The 22,269-nt window shown below is 35.0% G+C and overlaps 1 protein-coding gene across 1 annotated transcript in view; it reads right to left on the minus strand.

Annotated features, from left to right (window-relative positions):
- Nucleotides 1-1,826: 1,826 nt before the first annotated feature.
- The window catches only part of LOC148170692 (uncharacterized), a 119,507-nt gene continuing 99,064 nt past the window's right edge, over nucleotides 1,827-22,269 (minus strand). Inside the window, exon 4 of the mRNA XM_088041965.1 lies at nucleotides 1,827-2,292. Coding sequence (XP_087898091.1) covers nucleotides 2,011-2,292 — 282 coding nt within the window. The 3' untranslated portion in view covers nucleotides 1,827-2,010. The remainder of the gene's footprint in view (nucleotides 2,293-22,269) is intronic.

The following is a 22,269-nucleotide window of genomic DNA, read 5'->3' on the forward strand; positions in this document are numbered from 1 at the left end:
CAGACCTGCTCAGATGATTTGACTTTCAAGGGTTTTTACGACGGTGCGGTTGGGGGGCCAAAAATTTCGGCTCTAAAGCCTGGGTTGTCACTCAAACACTGCTTACGTGACTCGCATTTAGGAGTAGTGTTATTTTTATAAATACTATCGATTTTCTAATTTGAAAACGCTTTCTTGTGATCTTGTTATTTTAAATTTTATATACTTAATTTCACAATTTGGGACTGTTTTTTTTTACTATGCAGTAAACAACAACAACAATAGCAATGATGGTACTTGTCACGTGCGGATTTCACGTGCCACGTAAACTTCGAAGTGACCTAAAACACAGCGTTAAGTTAGGTCTCAAAAGAGTATGATTAACTGTTGGTGCAGAAACGATTCTCTTCCGTTTTGTTTTTTTCTGTTCTTCATCTTCTTCTTTGGTTCCTTTTCTTTTGATCTTCCCTTTTTGTAGCTGATCCAGAAGGATTCTTCCATCAGTGAAATCGAGGGGCAGTCAATCTATCTTTTGAGACCTAACTTAACGCTGTGTTGCATCAATGCAGATGAATTTAAATTCAAATGTGTTTCAGCAAATTTTTGTGGTATCTTTGCTTAATTAATCTACCTTTATTATTTTCGAAGGTCATTGGCCTCCAAATCTGCACACAAATTGACACAATTGACATTTATGCAGCGATGCCAACTTGGAAAATAAAACCAACTATACGAAATGTCACGTTTGAGTGCCTAGACATTCAAAATGTAATTTTCTTGCCGCAAATGAGAATCACAATCTCATGAAAAGTGACAGAGGCCCCCAAAAAAAATGTAGCTACTAGTTGTTATCTGAAGATTCACGTATTGAATAGTTGGTTCGAATTTTTTTGAACAACTGTATGTATAAGTTGATGATATATTTTTATTCACAGTCAGTTAATAATACATAAGATTCCATTCTTTTAAAAGTTGGGAAATGAGCTATTACCATGAGAGTTATAGTATTCCCAGTTTCCTAAGGTCATATTGCTTACGCTATTGTTGTGGAGTCATTCCTCTTTCAATAGGCGAAATTATCCAAACTACTCTATCATAAATTAAAAATTCTTGCCTGGCTACCTAGTTTCCATCTGGCTGTTTCCCCGGATTACAGCAGGCCTTTGATTAACAAGCGTCACCATCATTTTAACAATGGTGCATATTATGGAGCGTGGCTACCTCTTAAACGAAGTTAAATAGGTTTATGGAGGCTATATAACCTTATTCCACTGGGAATTCTATACTTCCTCGCGGGTTAGGAAATACCCATTTCCCACCCTCAAAATGCCGGATATCTTAATTATTATTAAAAAGCAGGTAATATTCTGCAACTGACATTTCTAATAAGTGACAAACATAAATTATATTTGGCTAGCATTGTGCAGATCTTGACATGTGATGTCTGATTTTGAATGTACCTACGCCTCTTGAGTTGCGGATGGCAGCAGGAAAGGTTACGGCGGACCAGCTCCCTGAAAATAGAAAAGGTCGGTTCGAATTTCTTTTCAAGAACTAGTGCGCCCAGCAAGGAATGCGAAATTATGCATCAGAAGCATCGTCAAAGTTAATTTTGTGATAATGAATGTTGTTAGTTCAAGCAGTTTGATCTCGGGCTGTAATCTACTATTATAAAGGTTTTATGGTGCTGATTAGGAAAATCATATTATTTTATCTTTGTTTTTTATTGCTTATTCTTGAATGCATTCAATTTGTTTCATAAACTAAGCCTCAAATTACATTTACTTATCACCCACAAAATTGTCTTCATTTTGAAAAGGTGTTGTATAAATTAAATTGAAACTCAATTAAATTTAATGTCTTTTTTTATTAATATGTACATTATAGATGGATAAGTATAAAAAATTACAAATGTGTGTCAATCGCTACGACGACTTTTCTACATTTTGGAATTTGACCGTCGCGTCAGTCCAGACGATTGACTTCTTTGTCGAGCTTCTGGCGTTTTTTGGCATAAATCGCCAGAAGCTCTCATTCTCTAATATTTATGTTTTCTATCGCCCGGTTCAACGCCGTTTTATGATGAGCCGACCAAGCGAAGACGATTTGGGCCAGAGATTCGTCCGGTTCGGGATTGCTATCGGGCATAGATTCCTTAGAAGACGGCGAATCTTCTATTTCGTCTTGGTAGGCCTTCCCGAGGACCGTTATATTTTTCCCCCGGGAAGCATGAATCAATTTTCTTAGCGGTGGTGTAGGTGAAGTTGCAAGAGGAAGTACATCAGTCAAAAAATCCTCTATAGACTCGCAACCCTGTGAAAAAAAGAAAGATTTAAACCAAATTTTATTGTTGCCAATAATAATTTAAATGCAGAAATATAGGGTGAACCCGAATAAAGTGCAAAGATTTTAATCCCAATATCAGACAACACAGTCTGACATATTGGCCAAATTACGCGTTCCAAAACGTGACCGTTTGTAAAAAAAAATGATTAAAGTTTTCTCCAGAAATCTGGATGCAACACTGATTGTGCGGTAGGTCGAGGATCAAAAAAATGTCTTTACCGGAGATCTCGTCAGTTTAGCAATAATCGTAGTACAGAAATGTGGGTTTTACAGTGCCAAAGTATTTAAATATGGATTATTTTGAGTTAGATTCTTTTATTCTTTGCTGATGGTATCTTCAAAAGTGTTATGATAAACCTAGAGTTATAAAAAGTGTTTTGTTTGCTAGTGAACTAGTGAAAAACTAAATTTATACGCGTAATAACATTGTGGATTGTCCACAACATGTCGGGAAAAGTCACCTTACCACCAATTGAGATAAAAATTGGTCCTTTTGAGAGCCCAATTTATTTCAAGCGAATAAACTTTTCGCAATAAGCACTTTAGAAAATGTTGTTTTAAACCCAGTAATTAAGTGAAAGTTTAACAAGTATGATAAGAGCAAGCGTAATAGTTATTTAAATATTAAGGACGGTTTACTGATTGAGGGTAATAAGCTTTGAGGTCGAGGGCGCTTGCGCCCGAGACAACCAATATTACCCGAAATCAGTAACGCCTAACGCCCGTGATGCTTATTACGTTTTTTGCACGATCTAATAATAATAATTGATTTTGTAACGTAATTGCGTTTATTTTGTGTTTATTACGTGGAGGATTCCGTCCAAAACAAGATTGAATTTGCAAACAAAATTTTGTTCCGAAATGAAGCTAATACTTCTGCTCTCGCCATTGTAGCGAGTACTTCGAATCAACCTCAGGTATCCAGCACAGATATTATTGAAAGTGAGAAGATTGTTAGCGCAAATGCTCTTGTAACATTTAATAATTGTTCAAATATTAGTGTAATTGTTAATAAACAAATTTCAATTTCTAAAAATGTTTGTAATTTACACCGGTCGGTCGGTAAGAAAGTAATTACCACCCACGGTCGGTAATTAATTACTTACCGATCAAGTTGTTGGTAACCATAACTTCCCAATAATATTAAATGCTCAGTAAATACACCAAATCGCCAGATCGTGCAAAAACGTTTTTTGTTCGAGCAGTTTTTGGAGTCTTTGAGAATTAGCGTTTAAATTTAGTCCCATAAGCGTCGAATAATGGGTAAGCCAATGGTTTCTCTTGTCCGTTTGAATAGAGCAGAAGATAAATTGACAATTAGTATTTTTCGTTGTAACAACGAAAAAGACAACATGGACGAAATTAATCAAAAAATAGTAATAAAAAAATTGCTATAGCCTTAGTAAGATCACACATTGAAGGACGAGATGTGCAAGCACTTCCCCGAGATTTAAATGCTCTTAAGGGATTTAAAGCTGTAACTCTAATTCATGTTAGCAAAAAACACGTCAGAAACGCAAGACATACCTACTGTTTGCCACTGTTTGCCTAAGGCAAAAAGCCGTAAAAACCAAGATCGTCTGCTAAAAATGCAAAAGTCATACATGCTCTTCGCATAGACGCACTGTCCATCCAAATTGGCTTTAATTATACAGGTTGTCCGGAAAGTCGCGCACCACCGTGAAACTGTATCATCGGACAATGCTATGGATCACCGGAAAAATGTTAAAAAAAATCCATGTCTTCAATTTTTCGAGATATGATGGATTAAAGAGGCAAAGTTTGATGCGAAAATTAACGATTTCTGTGCAATAAGTTTACGTTCAGATAAATTTGTTACCTAAAGGACATTTTGCGCAAAGGCAAGAAAATCGGAAAAATTTTGCAAGAAATGCCTAAAAACTGTTAACAAGGTTTTTGAATCAACAATCTCCATCAGTGTGTCATCGTTCACTTGAAACCATAGTTACATTACTCGTTCATGAGCCGACATGACTAACGCCAACAACAGCAACAGCAACGTTATAGCTTTGAATACTAGAAATTGAAATTATTGTTTTTTGGTACCCTGGAGAACCACCCAATTACCCCCCTTTCAAGGTGGTGCGCCACTTTCTGGACACCCTGCATGTTTTTGTAAACGACTATTTTTGTATTCAAAAGCCAAAATTTCTGTTTTATTATTGGGATACCACGGGACCCCACCAGGCACTTAACGTTTGTTCAGATCACCAAACCAGTTTAGGGTTAAAAGTTATTTATAATACATATTTAAGTATTCAAATTATTATCATTTATTGCATTTACATTTGGTCGTGGAGACTTTTTCAGACTCAGGTTAAATTTCTTAGCGGAAGTCATCATCTTAGTCTTCTATATGCTGACTGAATGATTTACATTACAGAATAATCCATTTTTATAATAAAAAAATTCTTGATTTTGGAAAAGTTCCCCACTGTAGATGGAAAGTTCATTGATCATTCGGAAAAATCTGCTGAGCTTGCTCGGAAGAATTAGATACATACCAGATTATTGCATCTATTCAAATATGGATATTGTCAGTGCACTTGGTAAATGCAAGCTTGCATTTCTCATGACTGGGGTCATAGAAACACGTAGTGTGCATGAGTTTGGGACATAAACAGGATCCGGCAACACGTGTGTCCACCTTCAAAATCGTCTTTAATTTTAAAGATAAAATTTTAAAAATTTGCGTACGCTCATGGTTGACAAAGCTCTAGAAGCTGGCGCAAAAATTTGCAGTAACAACAGCAACAGCAGCAAAAGCTTCACCACCACCAACATACATCGAACGTAAAAATAGAAGAAGGTTCGTGGGATGATTTTGATCATCCAGGATATCGCTCTGTTGTAAGGGGTGATATTATAAGACAAGTTCCACCTTGCTTGTCAAAAAGCAAAAGACGAGAATTTTGTAGACAGGGAAGGTTGCGGATGAGCGCTTATTCGTGGTATTCCGTAAGTAAATTATCTTGAAGTAAAGCAAAAATATTAATGTTAATGTAATTACAAGAATGATCGAAAAAGTGATACAACCATCCCTTTTTCTCTACTCTTCCCGCCCTGTCACCTATCAACACTAAATGTCCCTAGCTTGCAGTGCCCTCACCTGTCACTGCGCGCTAAGTTCAAATTAGTTTAATACAATGACATACCAAAAAAGGTCACAAAACGCATAATATTGTCCGTAACAGCACAAATCTTTGACCCATTAGGTCCAATCGGTCCCATCATTATGCGAGCGATAATTCTATTGCAACAACTTTGGTCTTTGAAACTGGGTTGGGACAAGTCAGTACCATTATCAATTCACATCGCGTGGACTTTGTTAATAAATGAGTTTTAAACAGTTGAAAAACATAAGCATTCCACGCAAAATTATGTCATATTCATCTCAACTCGTGGAAATGCACGGATTTTTAGATGCCTCCAAGCATTGACAATTAATACTAACTAATAAGACTAATATAAACCAGTGACAATTTGATGACAAGGGTAAAACATAATATCCCACAAAAAATCGCGCGAGAACTTTATTAGGCCGACTCAACGATCGTGTTAAGCTGGCTAAAAACACCTGTAAATACGTTGAAGATTTTTGTAGCGAAACGCGTTTCCAAAATTAATACCTTGACATCACCCGAAAATAAGTACCAGGTACGATTGGAAGCGAATCCCGCTGATATCATCAGTCGTGGTAGATCGCCGTTGGACCTATTAAAAACAAACTCTGGCTCAATGGCCCGGAGTTTCTTCTAGGTTCCGAAAAAACCTGGCCAAAGTCACAATTTAACCCAAACCCAGATAACGTTCCGGAAACAAAAAGCCCAGTAGTGCTTTGTAACGTAAGCACTCTGGCTGCCACGCTGTTAACAAAATATTCGAGTCTTAAGCGACTTCAAAGAGTCACAGCCGGGATACTACGCTTCATAAAAAACTGCAAAACCAAAACCAAAATCAAGACCGTAAGCATAAGCAACGATAAACGCAATGAATCCCTTGAAGTCATAATTCGCATTGTTCAAAGAGATGAATTTCCCGCGGTTTGGGCACATTTAAGCGCGAATAAGCCAGTACCGAAAGAATCAAAAAGTTCTGTCGTTAGATCGATATATGGACAATTCGAAGGTTATTCGTGTTGGTGGCCGACTCAAAAACTCCAACTTAAATTTCGACGTGAAGCATCCCATCTTAATACCAAAAAATCATTTTGTCACCAAGTTAATTATCAAGCACGAGCATATACGACAACTCCACGCAAGCCCACGGGCTACTCTGGCACCTTTACGTCAACGTTTTCGGATAGTTTCAGCTCGCAGCGCGGTTCGTCAGTTACATCCCCGTACCACCCGCGACGCAACTTCGGCACTTTGTTGCATTATATAGAGTCGTGAGAGTAGTAGAAAATATAGTTTGTTAGACGTAGTAAGAGTAGTTCACCTTTAGTTGTAATAGCATAAATAAATAGTTTTTAAAAAGTTTAAAAAGTTTTTCCCACATCGAAAACTTAACTGGCGAAGTTGGTAGAATTGACTGAAATCATCTCACATCGAGTTTTGATGATCTTCGTTTCAACGATTAATTCAGTCATTTAAAATTAAGTGATTGGTGTCTTCATACATCGAAGAATCCGAGGAAGAAGAGAATGAACAAATTTGTCACACTCATCAGCGTGTAAGTTGCTCATCCTTTTGCTTTCCTTCCAATTCACTTTATTTTACTTTTACTTTAAGTTTTAAAGCATCTAAGAAATTTAGCATTTTATTTTTAATTAGTGTAGGTCAAACAATTTTGAAGATTTAAATAATTTGATTGCTCAGCTAAAATCTATGAATATTGTTGATAAAATGTCGGAAACAGAAACAAATAATACTAATACAATTAACGATCCTTTATTAAGATTTTATGCAGATAATATACCTCATTTTGATGAGAACCCCTATCAACTAAATCGATTCTTAAGTTCATGCGAAAATCTGATTAGAACATTCCAAAATGCAACAGGTCCAAATGCTGCAATTAATGTTTGTTTATTGGATACTGTTTTATCAAAATTAAGAGGTCGAGCCGCAGATCTGATTGGTTCGAGGACCGAATTAGTAGAATGGCACAATATAAAAAACGCATTAATTTTAACATTTTCCGATCAAACGAGTATCGATTGTTTGATCCAAAACTTAATAAATAACAAACGGGTAAAAAACGAAACGTCAATTCAATTTGGTATGAGATTACAAGATGCAAGAAGTCTTTGTTGCAGTTGTCAAAATTAAATTCTAGCATTCAGAATGAACAGGAAAAATTAATCAAAATTGCGCACTATGAAGATTTCGCCCTAAAAACCTTTATTAACGGGTTAGAATACAGTACGCAACTTCCGGTTAGACTGAAAAATCCCAGCTTTTAGAACAAGCTCTATCGTTCGTGATAGAGGAAGAAAATTTCCAATATTTAAGCGTAATGCGTAAATTTAAGAGTAATGATCAAAATTTAAAGCAGCAAACATATGAACCTCAACCCCGATGTACAGTTAATGATAACAATCAGTCAAACTTCAAATTTAACTCAAAACCTCCACTCTCTACTTTTAAACGAGTTCCAACAACACCATATCGCAATTTGTCATATTCGAACCTGTTGCGTACCCAACGCACATGCATTTTCGTGGTAAGCGCCACGAGTGATTCAAACGGGGATGTGTCGTGGGGATGCGCTACCCGCCGCCACCAGTAATGTGTTGTCGGCGGTAAGACAGCAATGTACACATGTAAAATGAACTGTAAAAACCAGCACCCTTACTTTGGAAGTTAACCCCACCTGCGTTAACATTTGGTCCTTCGGAGCCACATTGGCAGTAGCAATATTTTGGGTACCGTCGACAATTTTGGTTCTCTCAGTACGAGCCAACGAGGAAGCACCTCTCTCTCACCGGTATCAACACCAGGTGTACACACTCAGCGACGTCACCAAGACGCCATCGTCAACAAGACAAACTTTCACATTGATCGTCAACAAGACGACGTCACTAAGACGTCATCGTCAGCAAACGATCTCACAGCCATCGTCAACAGAACAACAAAAAGGTCAGCCCTTCAACCCATTTATCATTATCCCTTTTTTGCTTGCTCTAATAGGGATTGTGTGTAAATTTTCATAAAGCATCGCGATTTTTACTTTGCTGAAATGGCAGAACAAAAATTAACAAATCTCAAATTCAAAAGATCACAAATCTTTAACAAATTAGGCAGAATTAATAAATTCATCACTACGTTCAAGCCAACTGATCAAATTTCTTTGGTTAAGTCTCGTTTGGATGTAGCTTGATCAACACTTGCAGAATTTGAAAAAGTTAACTTCGACATTGTTGACCGGACACCAGTTAAATCACAAGCACAGTCAAATGAACAAATACAATTTGAAACTTTATATTACAGTATTGTATCAAATTTAGAAAATTTAATTAGAAATTCAATACAACAAAATGAGACTACAACAGCTATTCTCAAAGATGCGAGTCACAATCGTAGCAAATTAATTTTGCCAACAATTCAAATTCCGGAATTCAATGGAGCCTTTGAAGGATGGTTACCCATGTAGCACCGGACGTCCATCGGACGTACAGTTCATGTCCAAAATGATCCATATTTATCCGTCTATGGATGGTGTGTTTATGGACATTTGTTGGCTGTACAATGGATGTACATTTTAGGACTGTTTTTTGATGGACACATAATGGATATCCACTGGATTTATATTTTGGGATTAATTAGGGATGTAGATTTTTCGACGTCCAATGGATATCCATTTTTGGACTATTGTTGGATGGACACATAACGGATATTCATTGGATGTACATTTTTGGATTTATTTGGGATGTACACTTTTTGATGTCCAATGGATGTCCATTTTTGGACTATTGCTGGAAAGACATATAATGGATGTCCACTGGATGTACCATCGGTGCCCTTTAAAAACTGGTACAGCAAAAATTTGTTTGCTGTAAATGTTGCTTTACAATTATTGTCAATTTATTTGTCAGCGTCGGTTGATTTGTCAGATCCAGTAAATGTCAGCATGCCGAGACTAAATAACATTCAAAAAGAGACAATCGCAGTGCGTTTAAGGGATGGGGTTTCAATTCGTCAAATTAGCAATGAATTAGGTGTGAGTAAGAGTACTGTTTTGCTTGCAAAAAAAAAATTAATGAGTACGGGAGCATCGTCAGAAAAGCAGGTTCCGCAAGACCGCGAGTTACCACTCCCCAGGACGATCTGCAGTTAACGAATTATCTAAAAGAAAATTCTTTTGAAAGCGTCATATCTGCTAGACAAGCAACTCTTTTTCCGGCATCTTTGAAAACCGCCCGTAAACGAGTGCGTGAAACTGAACTACGGAATCGATGTGCGGCAAACAAAATATTTTTAACGGAAGAAAATAAAGCACAAAGAATACTGTTTGCTCAACAATATGTTAATGAACCGCAAGACATGTGGGACAGAGTAATATTTTCTCATGAAAAACCTTTTCAATCGTGTAATAATGGACACATCAGGGTTTATAGACCTGATGGGATGAGATATAATGAGAGATATGTGCACGACTACAGTAAATCAGGTCGATTTTCCGTTAACGTATGGGGTTGGATTAGTGGCATGGGTCCTGGAGTCTGCCTAATAATAGAAGAACGACTTAATGCGGCTGTTTACCGAAACATTTTGCGAGATGTAATGCTCCCATCGGTGCTACCAGTATTTGATAATGTTGAAAATTTTATATTCCAGCACGTTGGTGTTGATTTACTATTTTAAAATATATTTTTTCAATGTGTTATTGTAGGACAACTGTCCGGTTCACAAAGCTCGGATAGTAAATGAATATTTAGAAGAACAAGGCGTAAATGTTTTACCTTGGGCGGCCAAAAGCCCTGATCTGAACGTTATCGAAAATGTTTGGGCACGTATGAGAAAGGTCATTTATACCAACGATTTTCGTCCAAGAAATGCAGCCGAACTTCGTCAGAGTATTGTTCAGTCTTGGGAAAGCATTACTCCCCAATTTACAGCGCACCTAGTTTCTTCTATGCCCCGCCGTCTCCAGAGTGTAATAGACAGCAACGGCGCTATGACCAAATATTAGTTCAGTTCCTTTAAATACTCATAAATGCTTAATTTGTTATTTTTCGAATTACTCTGTGTTTTACAATTATTTATTCAGAAAAACAATTTGACAAGTTGTCATCTAACGTCATGGCAGTTATAACCTAATTTAATAATTCTCACAAAACCCAGGTTAACACGATACAAATTTTCAATTTTTGACACTAATCAGTTGTCAATTCGTACCAGTTTTTAAAGGGCACCGATGGTACATTTTTTGATTAATTTGGGATGTACACATTCGGACGTCGAATGAATGTATATTTTTGGACTTTAGTTGGATAGACAGATAATGGATGTCCATTGAACGTAAAATTTGGAATTATGTATGGATGTACACTTATGTACATATATTCAATGAATCTACATTTCTGGACTATTTTTGAATGAACATGTAATAGGTATCCATTGGATGAAAAATTTTGGATAAACTTTGAATACACCCCTACGGATGTTCGTTGGATGCACTTCTTGCACGCGACTCAAAAAAAAACTTTTTTTAGTAAAGTAAATAATTTTCTCAATATTTGCCTCTTATCAAATTGTAGCATAAGGTTTGGTGTTTTTAGTAGTCCGAATGACAAAATCTATCAATTAGGATGGTGTGAGATATCAATCCGAGAATAGGAAGTAATAATGAAACATATTTTTCAAATTGAGATAGAGCATGGTGCTGTTTGGTTGACGATTTATATTGGATAATCCATTTAATAAATGCATGAATCTATTATTTTGAATTAACAATAAACACACATTTAACATAGCTGTCTAGAATATGTACGAATTCATAAATATCTGTCCCTCTAGTGTGTCGTTCGTACGAGATCTTACCTCTCAAATTAACAATTTGGAACTTTATACGTATAGTAATATTTTGTCAGTCACTTTTTTTTAAATTAGGAACATTTATTTACAAAAGAAAAGTTGTCAGTTCATCTGAACTTAATAATAAAACAATTAGAATAATAAACCTTCATCGTCGCACTTCTTGTATTGCATTTTGACGGAAACCCCTGGAAACATGTGACGTCTCAAAACTTTTTTTTCTCCGTTTTGTTGATTTGCCGGCACCGCTTGAAAGGAAAGCAGGTAGTGATGTTATCTCAGTTTAACAAATTAAGTTTTTAATCTAGCGCATAGACTTTTTAAGTAATAGTTACTACTAAATAATTACAACTAAAAACAATGAAGACGTATGTATAATATATACTTATATTTATCAACATACTCTTTGTAGAACAGTTAATATAAAATAATTTCCAATGAATATCAATAAGAGAAAGTTTGAAATAGTATAAAAGAGACGTAAGCTCGTAAACCCTAAAAAAATTTTGGATCGGGAACCATTGTTAAAAATTCGACTGCACTGAAGGGTGGACACTTTAGACAGGAATTTATTGCACCAATCTGGTCCAGAAGGCCCTTCGACAAGTGCCAGATGTTGAACAAGTGTTATTAGACACTGTTATTGACGAATACTAAGAAGAAACAAACACTAAATTAGTTAAAGATGAACCAATACTTTTGACTTGATGAATACAAATATGTGTGCTTGTTTAGCGACTTTATTCATAATTAAGACAATTTAAATTACATGTAAATTTTGTTTATTTTTTCCTTAAGTTATATCTGTTATAATATATTGTAGTATACTTTTATTACTTGTAGATTATAAGTATTTTAACGGAAGTTTTAATAGATACAATTTTTTTTTATTTCTTTTTATAAAAAAAGTTTGTATTTTATTAAAAATGGAATAATAAAATTACTTATTATATATTTATTTAATTTTAAAAAAACATTCATACGATATATGATCAATTTGAGATAAAGTGTTTTTAATGAACGTGTGTTGTGTAATATAGTGTATAATTAGTAAGCATTTTAGGTAAGTATAATTTTCAACTTTACAATTTTACAATTTTTTTATAGCCTCCCACTTTTTTATGGTTTTACCACCATTTTTGCCCTTCGTTCTCAAATCCTCTTGTTTGGGCTACGCGACTGGTGCACGTGACCACGTAGTTAGCGTCGTGTGTTAAAATAATGCGCTGATTCGGAAATTCTTTCTACCGTTTATTGGACTACTGATACAGATTCTTGGTTCCTTTCTGAAGGTTGTGAACCGACTCGTCTTTACAATAATAGCAACCCTCCCAAGTAAACTTTGTACATTACTCTTTAGAGTGCGCTTACGCACCTCCTACTCAACCATCCCAGTTTACTTGGGAGGGTTGCTATTATTGTAAACCTTCAGAAAGGAACCAAGAATCTGTATCAGTAGTCCAATAAACGGTAGAAAGAATTTCCGAATCAGCGCATTATTTTAACACACGACGCTAACTACGTGGTCACGTGCACCAGTCAGGTAGCCCAAACACCTCTGACCACTTGATTTCTGTCCTTGGTCGGTGTACCTTGTGTTTTCAATAAGTGTGGTTGTATAATTTCTAGTATAATTTTTAAAAATTTTTCTCGCTAAAAGTTTCTACATACAACATAAAGGTAAATCTTATAAGTCTTCTATAAAATTGGTATAAAATGCCTAAATTTAGTCGATCTGTTTATAGAAAAGCAACTGAAGATTTTAATAAAACAATACAATCTCTTGAAAATAAGTCAGATAGCGCAACTCATGAAAATTGCAATAATTTAGCAACAGGCAGTACTTCTAGTATTCAATCTTATAATGTGCATGTTAGCAATACTGTTTTACCAACTAATTTAACGTTTGATACGGATGATCAGCAAAATCCTGATAATGAATTTGAATCAAATTCGAGTAAATGTAATTTTCCGGAAATCGTCATTGAAACAGCATTTCCTTGCGACATTAGGCGCAGGAAAATTGGATTTCCCTGACTAGTACTGTAAAAACTACAAAAATGACGCAAAATAATTAGTTATTTAAACAAGAAAAATTTATTCAAAATTTCGTAAATTACACTATTTACAGATATTAACACTAATTGTAGAATTCGATATATTTGCAATGTTAATTCCAGACAGAGATTTATGATCAAGTTTAACCTTTTTATCAAAAATTTCAGTCGAGATTTCGGTGCAACAGATTTCAGATGAATCACTACTTGTAGAGGGACACGTCTCGATATTAGTGAAGGGTCTTTTTTTCGGACCAGCTTGTATTTTATTAGCTATATCTAATTTATTTTCGATGGACTCTTCTATGTATCCTTCTGCTACTGAACTGCTTTGCCATCCTCCATGCCTTTTTAAGTTGGTAATATCTCCTCCTCCGTCTACTAGTAACGTCGCGGAACTGCGCCGCATACAATGTCCTGTGTATTCCAGAGGTGTTGGTAGACCAAGGTAGGTAGCAATTTGAGAAGGAAATTTACCAAATGAATGCAAGCCCACTGGTTGGACCGTACATTTCCCTTTCTTGTAATTTAAAAATAAGCGCTTGTGTGGAGTACTAGGCGGACGTAATTCCAAATAACGTCTGTATGTAGCAAGATTTCTTTCATCAACAACTACAAAGCGTCGAGGTTTTTTTGTTTTAGAATCAGGAATGTGTACTATAAGCACGTTATTTTGATCTTCAATGTCGTCAACTAACATCCTTGATAATTCGTCGCATCGACAGGCTCCAGACACCCCAAAAATAAGCGCCACCTGAAATTACCAAATTTAATAAAACTTAAATATGTGATCATTGTAATAACTTACTTTCATTAATAAAAATTCCTTGTCGGGAGCTTCAAGCAGAAATTTATCTATCTGGTCCCGAGACAAACATTTCGATTTTTTTGGTTGGTAATCAGTCGATTTTCGTTTTAGGTAAGCAGTTACCTTACAAAACTTGCTGATATCCAAATTTTGCTTCAACAAAAGCACGGCTTTCAACATAGAGTAAGTGCTCCAGAGGCTTGAAGCCTTATAAGAACTTGATTTTTCCGCAAAATAAGCCAGAAATACGTCTTCCGTTAGCGAAGTAACATTTTTAAGCCTGCGCCAATCTTCAAAGATTTGGAACTGCTTTTCATACCGCTCCTTAGATTTCGACGGTAACAATTCTTCTGTAGCAGCAGCGGCTGCTTTGCTTAGGTCAAAAGGAACATCCTCACCAGTGTTTTCGCTTGTATTCATAATTAATTAATGAAATAAACACACAGCTCTGACGTACGCACAAAATTTTATAATTGTTTTGTTTGTAACCATCGTTTTCAACAAATTGACAAACTAGATTTTTGCGCAATTAATTAAAAAACTTGTTGGAAAATCTCGATTTTTAACGATTTATTGCGATTTCCGGAAAAATTTAATACAAAACTCGTCAGTAAAATGTCTTACTTGACTCGGAGCTTTAAAATACTCGGCACAAAGTGCCTCGTATTTCAACATAGCTCCTCTTCAGTAATGAGACATTTTCCTGACTTTTATGTAAATAACTATTTTTTAAGGAAGAGCAGGAATTAGAGTTTGAAAATGGATTAATAAATTGGATTTTAAAATTTGGTATTAAACATAACGCTGTAAATGGTCTGCTTCAATTACTAAAACCAATATTCAAAAATTTGCCTTCTGACAGTAGAACTTTATTAAGAACACCTAGATCTTGCGACATACAAGTTGTTGATCCTGGTAACTATTACCATTTTGGTCTGGAAAACTGTGTAAAAAAAATTGTTTCACGTTCTGGGGGTCTTGAAATAGAAAATAAAATTGAAATTTTAGTTAATATTGACGGTCTACCGATTGCTAATAGTTCTGGAAGTCAATTTTATCCTATTCTTTGTTCGTTATTTGACAATACGAAAATTGTAGAAATAGTAGGAATTTACCATGGGTTACAAAAACCAAAGAATGCTAATGAGCTTATAAACGATTTTGTTAACGAAGCTATTGTTTTAACAAAAAATGGTGTCTTCATTGGAGAGAAAAAATATGATTTTAAAGTTAAAGCAATAATTCTAGATGCTCCAGCGAAAAGTTTTATCACATTTACAAAAGGACATGCAGGTTATAGTTCTTGTTCTAAATGTGATATTCGTGGAAATCGAAATGATAAAAATGTGTTCTTTTCAAAAACTGAAAATTTAAATAATCGGACAGACGTTGATTTTAGATTAAAAACAGATAGCGACCACCATATGGGCGTCACTATATTAGAACAAATTCCAAATTTTGATATGGTTAAAGACATTCCTTTAGATTATATGTATCTAATATGTTTAGGAGTAATGAGAAAATTATTAAATTTATGGTGCGGAGCTGCAAAACCTCCAAAAAAATTATGTGGTAGACAAATTATTGCTCTTTCAAACGTATTGACAGAATATTCGTCTAACATACCAGCAGAGTTTGCAAGAAAGCCACGTTCGATCAGTAAACTTAAACGTTGGGTAGCTACAGAATTTCGTCAATTTCTTTTATATACAGGTCCGGTAAGTTTAAAAATTGTTTTTAATAAAACATCTCATCAAAATGAATTGTTTCAAAATTTTCTGTCGTTACATGTAGCTTCCACCAAATAAGTAAAACTTATTTTAGAAAACATAAGGAGTATGCGAACGAATTATTAAAGTATTTTGTTCAAACTTTTACAATATTATTTGGAGAATAAATTGTTTCTCACAATGTACATAATTTACTCCATATTGCTGCAGATGCCGAAAGATTTGGTGTACTAGATAACTTCAGTGCATTCAATTTTGAAAGCTACTTGTATAAAATAAAAAAAAAATGATTGTTTCTGGTAATCGTCCACTTGCTCAATTAATACGACGAAAAAAAAAATTAGAAAGCTGTAAGCTCAGCGTTGTAAGATGTCTGACAAATAATTACGCATTAAAATTGGAGCACAGTGATGGACCCCTATTACCCACATTGACAAATCCACAGTTTAAAAAAGTTGTATTCAACAATTTTATATTAACTAATTCCAAACCGAACAACTGCTGTCATTTATACAATAATAAGATTATTTTAATAGAAAATTTTGCGTCAAATTTTGAAGGAGACATTGTTATTTTAGGTAGAGAGTTTTTACAAAAAGAAAATTTTTATTCAAATCCATGTAATTCATCGGATATTGGAACTCATTTAGTTAGTAAGCTTGGTCCGTTACAGTTTTGGTCTATTAAAGAGGTAGATTTTAAATATGTGAAGTTGCATTACAAGGATAAATACGTTGTCCTGCCTTTGCTTCATACTGAAGACATAAAAACATAGTGAATAAAATCAGATAACAAATAATAATAAATTAATTAATTAGTATTAACAACATACCACATATTACATAAAAAATCAATTTATTTTTACGACTAAGCATACAGCCACATTTAAAGGAAAACAATTGCGGTACTACATATTATTATATCACCCTATTATTGTACATTGTTTAGGGCTTTTGTCATCATTTAAAACTTTAAAATTTAAGGTAATTTATCAAAACACGTTGATATGATATTTTAAGGGGATATTCATTGTCTGCCTATTGTTTCCAGTATGTCTTGGATAATTGTAAAATTTATCAATGAAAACAATTGCGTGGAAGCAGTCCCAACATTATGGATGAATACGATCAAAGGAACATGTCGTTGGCCTCCCTATCGCAACGACGTTAAGTTGAGAGCGGCAATCAAAAATTGTGAAACACCAAATGAAGACTGGGCAAATCACAAAGTTGTACCATTTGACAATGGATGTTACGGTAAAATTTATTATATACGTTTGAGGATAATGTAAACATGTTTTTTTTTATTTGTAGACGATTACAATATTGCGATGAGCAAGTCGGACAAGGCATTATATATGTCGGACTTAAATTCCGATCTAGAAAGAACTTCGTCAAACAACACAAATGTTGGAAAAAGAAGTTTCTCGCAACGATTAAATTCTTCTTCGTCAAGTGACGAAGAGGAAATAATCAATAAAAATTTTCCAAATGCTCCACCTCTAAAAAAAGATATGATTTAACTTATTTTGTTAAGAACTGATATTGCTATATTATAACATTTTGAGTTGCCCAAAATACATATATGGAAGACGACATTATGATCCTTCCGTTTGAAGAAGAACCAGAAAAAGGTAAATTTTTAAGAGTAAACTTGTTAATACAATAAAAACAAAAATTGTTTAAGGCTCATGCTGTAGTTGCCAAAAAAAAATGGAAGATATGGCTAATGACATTGCCCAGATTAAAAGTAAGTATGCTAATTTAAATACATAAATTATTACTAACATTTATGAATTTATTTTTTTTAGATTATGTTGACAGCCTAGTAAAAAATATGGCTATTGTGAAGGCTTCACAAATGTAATGCCTCAAAATGTTGGAATTATTTCATGCAGCTGGTTCTAGTAAATCTTTGGGAACACAACCAGAGGAAATTCAAAAACAACTGACGGAGTTGCCGGCAAAATCAAGCCAAACTCTGGAAGCTTTTGAGTTGCTTTTGGAGGATAGGGAAAAGCTTCTTTCTATTGTAAGTAGAATATTACAAAAACAGGATTAGGTAAATAGAATTATATATTTTATTTCAGGCCACACAGTTCTCTTACGTAGGTGGAGACAGCCTATATGAATTCATAAAAAGAATTATAAGCCGAATTCTGTCCGACCAGTTAGGAAGTAACTACAATATGAAGGGCCGTGGACACAAATTGTCATTAGGCAATTCAGAAATCTTACAATTAATTATAGGTATGGTGGATGTTTCTAATTATAAGCAAATAATGCAAATATCTTTGGTCTTTTATAATATGTAGCATTCAAAAGAACTGACTTTTGAACTGAAATTTTGATAACACCAATGTAATATTTATCATGTACAATTTTTTCTAACAAACATTTTTCAGAATCCACTAAAACATCAGGCAAATTTGGGCAATCAACAGAAAAAGAAATCGAGTCATGTGTAGGGAAATGGCTTAGGCGCTGCACCGAAAGAGTGAATAACCGAAAGAAATGAGTTTTACATTACTTTTTATATAATTATTATTTTACTATACTTTTTTTATATTTTAATGAATGTAATAAATCCATTATATTTAATAAAATTTTATGCAATTAATTTTTCTTTTTAATTACATCCGACTAGCATCCATTGAACATCCCGAAAACGTTGGTACAATAAAATGTAATCACTGAACATCCAATGTACATAAATTATGTGTCCAAAAAACGTTCAATGGAGCACAAACTGGCATCCAGTTAAGATCCAGAAAAGGTTATTCTAATAATGGACATCCAGTGGACGTCCAGAAAATATCCTTCAATGTCCATTCACCTTAATTTGGGGTCCAACTGGCGTCCAAAAAACGTACAGACAAAGTTAATCCAATACTGGACGACCAGCGGATGTACATTTATTGTCCAAAAAACATCCGTCATTGCCTATGGACATCCATTCGATGTCCAAATTGAATGTACAGTCGGTGTTCAACAAACGTCCAGAAAAAGTCAGTCTTAATATGGACGTCCATTGGCCTTTTATTGGATGTTATTCCTATATTCAAAACACATCCGTCGACGTCTTTTTACATCCAATTGAAGTCCAGATGGCATCCAGAAAAAGTACAGAAGAGGACAGTCCAATAGTGTGTATCCAATGGACATCCAATTTGGCGCAAACTGGATGGATTATGGGCTTTAAAGACCAATTTTGGTCAGAAAAGGGACATCCATTGGATATATCCAAGCACGATTTAAAAATGTACATCCATTGTACGTCCCCGTGCTACATGGGTAGCATTCAGGGATATTTTTCAGACTCTGATTCACAACAATCCAAAACTGAATAACATCGAAAAATTTCATTATTTAAGGTTATCTCTCAAGGGCGATGCATCCAAAACAATAGAGAGCCTTCCATTAATTGAAACAAATTATCAAGTGGCTTGGTCTTTGTTAAAAAATCGGTTCGAAAACGAGCGATTATTAATTCATGCACATGTTCGGAAAATTCTGAATTTCCCAAATATTCCAAAAAGTTCGGCTACCAATTTAAGACAACTAGTCGATGACTTATCAATTAACATTGAAGCGTTAAATCGTTAAACGTATCAATTGATACATAGGACGCGATTCTGATTCCAGTTATCACAGAAAAATTGGATTTTCAATCTTCAAAAGAATGGCAATCAAGACTAACAAACAATTTGCCAACATTGGATGAATTAAAGACCTTTCTTCAATCTCGGTGTCAGTATCTAGAATCAAGCGCAACTGTTCTAACAAAGGGACAATCTAAACCTAAATTTCAATCACATGTCGTAACAAATGAAAAAAGACACTGTGTAATTTGCAAGGGTAAAAATCATTTTATCTACAATTGCAATAATTTTCTCCGTATGAAAGTTGCGGAACGAATAAAACAAATGAACTCGTTGAAGCTATGCGTTAATTGTTTACATGATAACCACCAAACGGAGCATTGTAAATCAAAACGAACGTGTCGCGAATGCAACCATGCATTCATGCAAATCATAACACATTATTGCATCCCAATTCCGGTGACGATTCAAAAGAGTCGGTTGCGTCAACAAGCTCTTCTCTTCATTCTAAGAACGGTTCAAAGCAAGAGATGCTTCTCGCAACTGCCATTGTTCTCATAAAGGACATCAATGGTTATTTACAGAAATGCAGAGTTTTACTCGACAACGGGTCACAGTCAAATTTTATAACCAAACGAATGTGTAAAATGTTAGGCTTGAAAACGACTTCTTCGAATAATGCAATCGTAGGCGTTGGTAATCAGCAAACCGTCTCGACAGAATCCGTAGACGTTACAATCAAATCGCTTCATAAAAATTACAACGCACACGTCACATGTTTTGTATTGAAAGAAATTAGTGCAAACTTGCCTTCAAATAGTTTCTCAATTGATAACCAACACATTCCCTTCCGAGTTACCTTTAGCGGACGATCAATTTTACCTTTCAGATAAAATTGATTTACTTTTGGGCACAGAATTGTTTTTTGAACTCCTGCTAGATGGTAAATTTCAAATTGACGGTTAAACGGCTGTACTTGCCATAAATTCATCTCTGGACTTGGAAAACCAAATAAAACGATTCTGGGAACTTGAAGGTTATCACCCCATCCAAAAACATTTGACTTCCGATGAAAAATTTGCGGAAACGCATTTTTTGAACACGTTCACACGTGATGATGGTGGTTTTGTAGTTTTTTAGTTAATCTTCCTATAAAGGACAACGTCATGTAACTAGGTCAATCAGACCAACAAGCCAAAAAGCGTTTTTTTTAATCTAGAAAATCGATTAAAGAAAAGTCCAGCACTTAAAGCAAAGTATGTCGAATTTATGACGGAATATTCTGACTTGGGCCACATGGAATTAGTCTCGAATAATGAATCAGACAATTCAGAAACGTATTATTTACCGCATCATCCCGTCTTTAAGGACAAACAACCGTCCTCAAAATTACGCGTTGTTTTTGATGCTTCCGCCAAATCGACCAATGGCAAAAGTTTGAACGATAATTTGGTCGTGGGCCCCACAATTCAAGACGAATTATTATCCATCATTCTGCGTTTTCGTACATTTCAGTACGTATTTTGTGCTGATATCGTCAAAATGTACAGACAAATTTTAATCGATTCGAATCAAACTGATTATCAGCGTATATTTTGGCGCAGCGATAGCGATGACGAATTGCGGACTTATCGCTTAACAACGGTCACGTATGGTACTTCATCGGCGCCATTCTTGGCCGTACGTTGTTTACATCAATTGGCGCATGAAAATCGTGAAAAATTCCCGGAGGCGGCAGATATTATTTTACGAGATTTTTACATAGACGACTTAATTACGGGCGGTAACTCAATTGAAGAATTACAATCAATTCAACATCAACTGATAGAAATTTTGCGATCAGCTAAATTCGAATTAGCTAAATGGGCGTCAAACAACATAAACTTATTGCCAAACTCTGCGAAGGATTTAATAAATACCACAATAAATCTCGATAAACAACAAGATACCAAAACATTGGGTCTTTTTTGGAATTGTAATCAAGATACGTTACGATATAATGTTCAAAACATTCTTATACCAAGTGAGTTAACAAAAAGAACGTTACTTTCGATGATTTGTCGCATCTTCGATCCACTTGGCTTAATTAACCCAATTGTAACAGTGGCAAAACTTCTTATGCAACAACTATGGGAATTGAAATTATCATGGGATGAATCGCTACCTGACGACATTAGTGAACAGTGGACACAATTGGCCAACGATTTACAAAAGATCGGAAAATGTCGAATTCCTCGGAACGTGGTACCAGCAGAAACGGTTTCTATCGAACTCCACGGTTTTAGCGATGCGTCGGAAAGAGCGTATGGAGCTGCCTTGTATTTAAAATGCACAAATTCAAACGGTGAAACGCATGCAAATTTATTAATTGCAAAATCGCGCGTGGCTCCTCTTAAAACGCAAACGATTTCCAGGCTTGAACTTCAGCGAAAATATTTCAAGTGAACTCACATCGTGTGATCTTTACTCGGAAAAAAAATACAAACTATGCAAACTATTATCCTTACGCAGAAAATGCTACTTCGACTTGTGAAGAAAATTATCGTAAAGAAGATAATGATGATATGCAAAACCCAGAAGCAGCCTGCAACGACATGAATTTTTATCTGAGTGACAACCAGAATTATCATAATCGCACGGTTAAAAATGCAAGTTGGCAAAATTTTACCCCAAACGGTCAAAAATTAACAATTATCTAAAATCTGCCATACATTTACATCCCAGAAATAAACTCCTACTTTCTCAT

Source organism: Gnatocerus cornutus, chromosome 7, assembly GCF_029298725.1.
Source record: "Gnatocerus cornutus isolate USDA-ARS CGAHR chromosome 7, icGnaCorn1.1, whole genome shotgun sequence".
NCBI classification, from domain to species: Eukaryota; Metazoa; Arthropoda; class Insecta; order Coleoptera; family Tenebrionidae; genus Gnatocerus; species Gnatocerus cornutus.